The 9,188-nt window shown below is 38.0% G+C and overlaps 1 protein-coding gene across 2 annotated transcripts; it reads left to right on the top strand.

Moving 5' to 3' along the window:
• The first annotated feature begins 677 nt into the window (after positions 1 to 677).
• On the top strand, positions 678 to 6,758 carry zgc:55943 (uncharacterized protein C1orf21 homolog). 2 transcript variants are annotated; one of them, XM_016283651.1, is made up of 6 exons: positions 678 to 964; positions 1,049 to 1,187; positions 2,031 to 2,116; positions 2,212 to 2,276; positions 2,366 to 2,426; positions 5,865 to 6,758. In XM_016283651.1, exons 2-6 carry the CDS (start codon positions 1,097 to 1,099, stop codon positions 5,901 to 5,903), a joined length of 342 nt encoding a protein of 113 aa, XP_016139137.1. In that variant the 5' UTR covers positions 678 to 964; positions 1,049 to 1,096; the 3' UTR covers positions 5,904 to 6,758. The 2 variants fall into 2 exon arrangements, with proteins under 2 accessions (XP_016139137.1, XP_016139136.1); XM_016283650.1 differs by lacking the exon at positions 678 to 964 and having other exon boundaries at positions 982 to 1,187.
• The last annotated feature ends 2,430 nt before the right edge of the window (positions 6,759 to 9,188 follow it).

Below are 9,188 nucleotides of genomic sequence, written 5' to 3'. Positions count from 1 at the left end.
AGACAAAAGAAAGTTATACAGGTTTGGAACAACTTGAGAATGAGTATCAAAATTTCTTTTTTGAGATTTTGCGAAATACAAAAATCTCAAAAACTACTTGCCAAACTTCCATTTTGACATTTTGAAACATGACATTTTTCAAATCGGTTAAACATTATATAAACATTGTTTCTTACTCTCAAAATTTTTTAAAATATATATATATTATATATATATTTCAAGTTGGCCCAGCCATTTACTTCAAAAATGTGAACTTGTTTCCAGGATTTAGGATTGGTCCCTGCATCCCTCTATTGGCTGTTCCCGCTTCTCCCATTCATTGTAATAGCAGTGGTCCATCTCAGCTACACACAGTCTCTGGTTAAGCTCATTTATATTTGTTTTAGATCATTATACATGACATTACAGTGCCTTGGAAGCCTGCCCGAAACCTGTGTTCTTAGGAGGAACTTTGATACACAGATGCAATGTTTAGTCATTGTGCAGCTTGTTGTCCAGTCAGTCAATCTAGGCCACTTCTGGTTGCCAGATGTCCATAGTTAATATGGCCAAACTGTACCTGCAGTTACATGCAATGACATTATTAATGATTTAGTGTCCAAAGCATCTATAGGAATTGTTTTATTTCCCCAAGTATCTTTTCAAAAGATTTTGTTCCAAGTAATTTTCATAGTTATGTGTAACTCATATGACCCTGTGTTTATGTTATATATGTTTAATCTTCACAAAGCTGTTTTTTTCTTACGGGTTCATCCCACCATTTCTAATCTATTTCTAATGACTGATGTCCAAACGCACCAGCATCCGCTGCTCAGGCCAGTGTCCCGTTAACCCAAATTCATATCAGCTGCTCAGCACGAGCAGGAAACATACATGTGACACACCCAGATATGAAATTGAAGTTCAGCGTTTATCAGTACAGATACACTAAGCTCCATGTTAGACTACATGCCACTGTGTTATTGTAATACTTATGTAGATTGCTTTGTTTGAGTACTAAATGCTTGTGTTTTTGCTGCAGAACTCATGCCTGTGTTTGTTGGGTCAGGTGCAGTAGAGAGTGCCATGCAGGAAGGAGAGGAGAGGAAGTGAGGCGATGGGCTGCACCTCAGCCAAGCAGTTGTCATCTGTACCCAGTGATGAAGAGGGCCGGGGTAAGGCCTACAGCAATGGAGATGCCTTCTCCGGTCAGTGTCCCAGCTGTGTGTCCACAGATATTCACTGATATAGAGCCGGAGTCAGTGTTGAATTTCATTGAAAATTCCAATTTGGTACCTGACTTAGAATTGACTGCATATATTGAACTGGGTGAAAAATTTGAATTCTTTAAATTGTGTATTAAATTGCAGTATAATATTGCTCAAAAACATCTTATTGTACACACAATATGAAATATATTTTATATGTATTGATCAAATGTGACAGTAAAAACGTTTTCATTGTTCTTAAAGATTTTTATTTCCAATAAATTCTGAGAATGCAAAGAATCCTAAAAAATGTTTCTTGAGCAGCAAAGCAGCATATTAGAATAATTTCAGAAAAAGAAAAATGGAACACCGATATAGATCTAAACGAACGTGAGAAGTGGTATAATTTTGAAGCTCTTCTTGGTCCCGCAGTGGGAATACAGTTTATAACAAATCAACTTTTACACTCCTATTAGTGTAAGTGGTGATTTAGCAGGTGCTTTTATCCAAAGTGAATTACAGTTCAGTTATTAACGACAGTGCCTCTGGAGTGACCTGGATTTAACTGCCCTTAAAACAGTGACGACAGGTCATGCCTTGTTCTTCTGGGGTTGAATAATCAACATCAAATAAAAACGTACCATGTTTACTTTCTTACTATGTTACTGGTATTACTGTACATGATCCATAAATGCAAGTTATTTCAAAGAAATGTCTTTGTGAGTATTGGTGGTAATTCGGGGGTTATTTTGTTAAATATGTTGTTTAACTCCGAAAGATCACATTACCGAAGTAAAATGGATTGGAAGGTGATTTTAAGTGTACTATACTCTTTCTGTTTAGATGAGTACAGAGTGAAAGGAGTTGAGAAAGTGAAGTACATGCATGGAGAAGAGGAGCGCACGAACACACAAAACCAAGAGAACTTGGTAAAGATTGATACATAGTATTATGTATCTCCAAATAGTCACAAATAATCATAGTATCCTGTAGAACATACATTTTTCCTCTTTATGTCTTGCAGGAAAAGAGCACATTTTTGCACAAGGGCAGGCACAAAGATGCCACCGGGAATAGTAATAAGATAAGGTGAGTATGTGTTTGGTTTCTGCTCTAGTATTCAGTAATGGAGAGATGATGACCAATGAGATGTTCACCAAGCCTTCATTGTTCCTCAGTATCCACTCTTCAGAGAGCCAGCAGGAGTTCTTCAGGATGCTGGATGAGAAGATTGAAAAGGTGATTGAAGTAGCATCACTATTACTATTGCTCAAAGGTTGAGAGGCTTTCTCAAGTCCCTAAAGCCCATGGTATACTTTGGTATTACGCTAGTGCATGTGATGTAAATTTTATTACAATCATAGTATGCATGTACTGTACACACGCAGCGTTTTCTAACCATGTGTTCACATGCGCCCTTTAATTTTTTCACACTTTACACATTGTTTGTCCTATGCACACTTAGCTTAAGCATTTGTGTAAAAACTAGAGTATACTTTAGGGATTAAATGTTTCAGGCTTAAGCATTTGCGTGAAAACCGAAGTATACATTAGGCTTAAAGGGTTAGTTCACCCAAAAATGAAAATTAGCCCATGTTTTACTAACCCTCAAGGCATCCTAGGTGTATATGACTTTCTTCTTTCAGACGAATCCAATCGGAGTTATATTAAAAATTATCCTTGCACTTCCAAGCGTTAGAATGGGAGTAGGCGGGTGTTTTTTGTCAACAGTCCAAAAGTAGTCAAATAAAGCACATCCATCCATAATAAAACGTGCCTCACATGGCTCCAGGGGGTAAATAAAGGTGCGATGCGATTTTGTACGAAAAATATCCACATTTAAAACATTATAAACACTTTTCTCTCACTTCCGCTAACTTGTAGGCGGAAGCCGTTCTGGGCAGATGATGTAGGACGTAGCCGGTGATTAGTGACAAATGCGGAAGGGCGGAGGAGAGACAGCAAAACAAAAAGCCGGTCACGAATTAGAAGCACAAACTGAGGATTTGTAAAGAAGAATGTCAGAGGAGTTCCATTTAAGCCAGGAGGAGACTGGTTTTCCTTTGGTAAAGTAAGGAAACTTTGCTTCCTTTGGTCCTATAAACAAACTCGCGAGATTAGCATCTCCCCGGCGCATGCGCTACGCATACGTCCTACGTCATCCGCCCAGAACGGCTTGCACGAATGACAGTTAGAGGAAATGAGAGAAAAGTGTTTATAACGTTTTAAATGTGGATATTTTTCTTACAAAAACGCATCGATTCACTACAGGAGGTCTTTATTTACCCCCCTGGAGCCATGTGAGGCACGTTTTATTATGGATGGATGCACTTTATTTGACGACTTTTGGACTATTGAAAAAAAACCACCCGTCTACTCCCATTCTAACGCTTGGAAGAGCAAGGATCATTTTTAATATAACTCCGATTGGATTCGTCTGAAAGAAGAAAGTCATATACACCTAGGATGCCTTGAGGATGAGTAAAACATGGGCTAATTTTCATTTTTGGTTGAACTAACCCTTTAAGTGTTTGTGTTAAAACCAAAGTATACATTAGTCATAAGGGTTTGCATAAAAACCCGAAGTATACTTCAAGCTTAAGCGTTTGCGTAAAAAACGAAGTATACTTTAGGCTAGGGCTGGACGATATGGCCAAAATTTATATCACAATATATTTATTAATTTCGGTCGATATGATATAATTCCAATATCGATATGAACAATATTAAGTATACTTCAAGCTTAAGCGTTTGCGTAAAAAACGAAGTATACTTTAGGCTAGGGCTGGACGATATGGCCAAAATTTATATCACTATATATTTATTAATTTCGGTCGATATGATATAATTCCAATATCGATATGAACAATATAAAAAAAAAAAGCCTGAGAAAAACTGCCCAACTTCTGAAAAACGAATTTACCAAGTCTATGAAACCTCCTCCTATACAACTTTATAATATTTTAGAAATAAAAATGATACAAATAAATTAATGTTTACCTCTTATTTGTATTTAGCCCTCATAGAAACAAGAAATGTGAAATCACCGTCAAATAAACAAAAGGCTCTCAGACTCACCTTATTAATATTAATATCTTTAACTTTCAACTATAACATAGGCAGATTATTCTTATAGATTGAAACAAAAGTGCTTCAGCCAAGATAAAGAATATGAAAAGTGCTCAGAGTTGCTGCGGAAAACAGAAAAAAAAGAGTGAGCAACAATGAAAACATGTTGCTGGAGAGGGGCTCATTGAAAATGCAAATTCATTCTCTGCCAGCAGGAGGCGCTTTTGTAGCGGCAGAAGCAGCGGCTTCCCAGGTAACGGCTATAAACAAAGCAGCGCTGCACTCATAAATGCTACTTTATCAGATAAAATGAAAATGCCATCGAAACTTTTCTGAAGACAGCCAGTTCCATTCAAAGATTCATTCATATAAAACACCCGTGCCACATTTTGATTTTGAAACGTGCAGTGCACATGTTTATTCTACGAAGTCAACCACCACAAATAAATCAATGTATGGGAAACACTGGTGATGTATATCGGAAATGTGTTTAAAGCGGTCATATGATGCGATTTCAAGTTTTCCTTTCTCTTTGGAGTGTTACAAGCTGTTCGTGAATAGATAAGATCCCTGAAGTTGCAAAGACTAAAGTCTCAAAACCAAAGAGATATTCTTTATCAAAGTTAAGACTCTGCCACGCCCCCCTAAAACGGCTCGTTCTAACACGCCCCCACATATCTACCTCACTATGTGGAAATATTTGCATAATGCGGCCCAAATGTTCACGCAAAGAAAGAAGGCGTGGTTTCAGTAACCGCAGTTAGTGTTGAAGCAGCATGTCAGGGAGACGCTGTGTGTTTCTAGGCGAAAGCAAAAGCACTTTATTTGGCCTTCCGGAAGTAGATGCATTTAGGAATCTTTAAGATCACTTACAACAGAACAGCAATGCATTTTATGGACGACCGTTTCATGAACCTAGGAGAGGAGGTCATTCTGACTTTGCTATGACAATCTGGCGCCTCTGAATCAGTGACTGTTTTGTTACTAGTTGAAGTATTTGCTATTGACTGTTCAAATGCAGAGTTTTGCGGCAATCCACCTGTCACTCAAGTGGCCACGCCCTTAATTATGCAGAACTTAAGGCTTAATATAATTTAAACGGATGAGTTATAAAAAAATTCACCCCCTCACAGTTGTCATGAAGGGCAAAATTAGCTATATCGACCAAAATCATTTTTTGAACCAGGCTGTAAACATATTTTTTTCTGCTGTAAAGTTGGGCATTTTAACATGGGGAGTCTATGGGATTGACTCCCTTTTGGAGCCAGCCTCTAGCAGCTGCACAGTTGACGAATTACAGTTTAAGTCACTTCCGTGTTGGTTTCACGAGAGAGACCGGAAGGTTGCCGCTAGTTAAAAACTGAAGTATACTTTGGATTTAAGCGTTTGCATAAAAATCGAAGTATACTTCAGGTTTAAGTGTTTGTGTAAAAAAACGGAAGTATGCTTTGGGCTTAGGTGTTAGCATCAAAATAAAAGTTCACTTCAGCTGAACTATGAGTAATACACTTCAGAAAATGTGAAAATCTAGCATGTCTATTTTAATTGCTGTTTTTTGTTTTGTTTTTTGAGCTACCTTCCCTTGTAATATGACTCTTACATTTACAGGGACGGGACTACAGTTCGGACGACGAGGATATGACATAGCATGCTGAGATGTTTGACTCACGCCAACATTGAGTCAGTCCTGTCCCAAAGTTCTTTACACTTGCTTTCCATGCCTCCTTACCCAACAAGTATTAATCTTCAAGAGTGTGGGTTCAAGTGACATTCAACCCAGTTATCTACTCCGTTTACAATCTACACACTCTCCCAAATGTCTTACAGGTCAGTATTTGAGACTCTTAAGGACTAGTATTTAAACGGTATGGTGGCATGGAAAGACCATGGTTAAGGAGACTGGGATTTGGCGCAAGATTTGAATGGGAAAGCCATTTTCAGACTGTTCCTCAATCCCTTGCCTTACACTATCCATAAGCCTTTCTCCTACTCATAGACTACATAGAGTGGAGAGAGCCATGCTGAGAATCCTGGATTTCGCCCTCCCTTGACATGGACACTACACACGCTGAACTAGCAGCGGAGATGATATCTCCCAAGGAGGACATGCCTACCGAGAGACTTGCGTGATTCTGTCCAGCTCATGCTGTTGAGACACAGTAGGTGAAAGCGTATGGACAGAAACACAAGGCCATTTCTAGCATTCCAATTGTTTTTTTAACAAAGTATTTTTCACCCACAGTGTATTATGTATATGTCTTTTTGACCTTTTTCTTTGAGTTATGTTACAACGCTCAGGACAGCAGTGCTGTATGAATCATCACTAGATTTGTTGGTTAGATGAGGGCAGTGCAGTTCCTTCAGGGCCGGTCTTGAGGACGTGTTGGGTGGTGGAGATAGATCACAGCATCTAGCCGTGTTTAGAGATGCCAGTTACAGCATCTTAAAGGGGTCCTATTATGCTTTTTCACATTTTCAACTTTAGTTAGTCTGTAATGTTGCTGTTTGAGCATAAAAAAGATCTGCAAAGTTACAAAGCTCAAAGTCCAATTCAAAAGGAGATATTTTATTTAACAGAAATCACTTTTTTCGACGAATGGGACGAGACCTGGTTGAGCTGCATTAGAGAAGGCAACGAGTGTTATCACTATGTCAGAAACACGCTAGCTTTCCCAAGGCAGACGAACTTAGAGGGGCTACAATCATCCGGGTTTAAATCGCTCTCAAATTGATTTGATTTTGACGCAATATTTACACTGAAGCTCACATGTGGCTATGGTAAGGGGCGTGACATTTCCCGACCAGGCGCCGAGTGCTGCCAATCACAGCACACACTGGCCCAGCTAACCAATCACAGCACACACTGGCCCAACTAACCAATCACAACACACATTGGTCCAGCTAACCAATCACAACACACACTGGCCCAGCTAACCAATCACAGCACACACTGGCCCAACTAACCAATCACAGCACATTTCGTATTTCAGAAGGCGGGCCTTCATTTGATACAGGAACTATTCGAGCCGTTCATGCCAGACTGGGGAGAGAGGGGTTGTAATAATGTAAAATATGTGGAAAATAATGTTTTTTTTTTTTTTTCAAACAACCTAGTATGAGAGCCTGTTCTAGTACACCCCCAAAACAAAATCAAGACTTTGTAAAAGAGCATAATAGAACCCCTTTAAGGTCATGTAGTTTTCAAATACTCATTTTACTCTATATAACAGGTGGATATCATACGTTCGCTTCACATTTATAGTCACTATTCCTGAGTTAAAAACCAGTACAAGTTTCAAAACCAGCCTTCAGAAAGTTTTACATAGATACGTTTTTATTACCAGGAAGTGTTTCTTCCTTTTACAGTATGACAGTATTTTGCCTTAAGCACACAGTGTTTTCTTTTCTGAAATGAGATACAACAGTAAGCCATTAATTTCTGTATTTTCACACTAAAGTGAACAGTATGCCACATGTATGCTTAAGTTCTCTATGTACACAGTTGGGCCAAACAAAATTGCCAAAAATGTGATGCTGAGTGAAAGAATAAATAAATACACAACTAACCAAGGAAAAGCATCAGGTTTATTGATGTTTTTTTTTTTCAAATAATGAAGTCAATGGGGTCCATTGTTGTTTTGTATTTTTTACAGAAAAATTAAAAAGTCATTAAGGTTTGTACTAACCAAGGAAAAGCATCAGGTTTATTGATTTTTTTTTTTTTCAAATAATGAAGTCAATGGGGTCCATTGTTGTTTTGTATTTTTTACAGAAAAATTAAAAAGTCAATAAGGTTTGGAACAAGGGGTGAATAAATGACAGGTTTTGGGAGAACTATTCCTCGGTTCACCCAAAAATGAAGATGCTGTCATCATTTACTCACCCTCATGTCTTTCCAAACCTGCATGACTTCCATTCATCTTTCAAATGCATATGAAGAATTTTAATGAACCTGGGAGATTTTTGTCCCTAAACATTTAGGCTTCAAAAAACATCGTAAAAACAATCCACATGATTAATCCAAGTTTTCTGATGAAACCTGTTCGCTTTATAGATTTAAGTAATGCTTTTATTCACACATAAACATTGATCGACACATACATTGAGCACATCAAAAATGGTCAATGAAAGCTCAACTGAACTTGCTTTATGCTTGAGAATGAATGAGGTTTGTTTTTGTTAGTCATGCAAGCACTTGAGTGACTCTTCTGAAGACTTGGTTGGATTAAACCACTCAATTCATATGGATTACTTTTTTCCGATGTCTTTATGAACTTTTTGAAGCATCAAAGTTTTGGTTGCACGGACTTTCACTGGAGGACAGAAATCTCTCCGATTTCATTAAAAATATCTTTATTTGCGTTTCAAAGATGAATGGAGGTTTTAATGGGTTTGGAACAACATGAGGGTAAGTTAAGGAGAATTTTAATTCTGGGTGAACTATCCCTTTAAGATGGATTTTATACAGGATTCAGATATCCATGTATTTTTCAGCTTTCTGTTGTTTTTTTTTTCCCACATTTCATTACACCAAATACACAAAATAATGTTCTTTTTAGCAGCATCATATGACCCCTTTAAAACGAGTTGAATGAAAAAAAGTATTTGAAAATGAGACAAAAAAAACCCCCAAAAGTACAAGACTGTGTACTTAATTGAGAGAAGGTAAAAACTGCCGTCCCATGAAGCATAAGAACACAGTCAATTATGAAACACTGCAGTACATCTGTCTAGTGTGCGTTCACATAGAAAAACAATGGAAAACACATACTGTGTGAACAGTCCCTTTGGGAAACCTGTTTGGAAACAGTTCTTTCAATTCCGTTGGTATCCGCTAGGGGCTGCATAAATGTGTCATAGAAGCTTTAACACACCATGGCTCAAAAGCTGCTGCTTAGTAATGAGAGTGTTATAGTAAAAGCTGACTGTCTC

The sequence above is a fragment of the Sinocyclocheilus grahami genome, unplaced genomic scaffold, assembly GCF_001515645.1.
Source record: "Sinocyclocheilus grahami isolate Dianchi unplaced genomic scaffold, SAMN03320097.WGS_v1.1 scaffold176.1, whole genome shotgun sequence".
NCBI classification, from domain to species: Eukaryota; Metazoa; Chordata; class Actinopteri; order Cypriniformes; family Cyprinidae; genus Sinocyclocheilus; species Sinocyclocheilus grahami.
Note: the sequence above shows the minus strand (reverse complement) of the source record. Positions and strands in the feature narration are given on the sequence as shown.

What these genes read in the sequence shown, in the direction of transcription:
- zgc:55943 (XM_016283651.1), top strand. Translation starts at nt 1,097, where the DNA reads ATGGGCTGCACCTCAGCCAAGCAGTTGTCATCTGTACCCAGTGATGAA. An exon ending in CAATGGAGATGCCTTCTCCG is followed by an intron (nt 1,188 to 2,030) that starts GTCAGTGTCCCA and finishes CTTTCTGTTTAG; the next exon opens with ATGAGTACAGAGTGAAAGGA. An exon ending in CACAAAACCAAGAGAACTTG is followed by an intron (nt 2,117 to 2,211) that starts GTAAAGATTGAT and finishes TATGTCTTGCAG; the next exon opens with GAAAAGAGCACATTTTTGCA.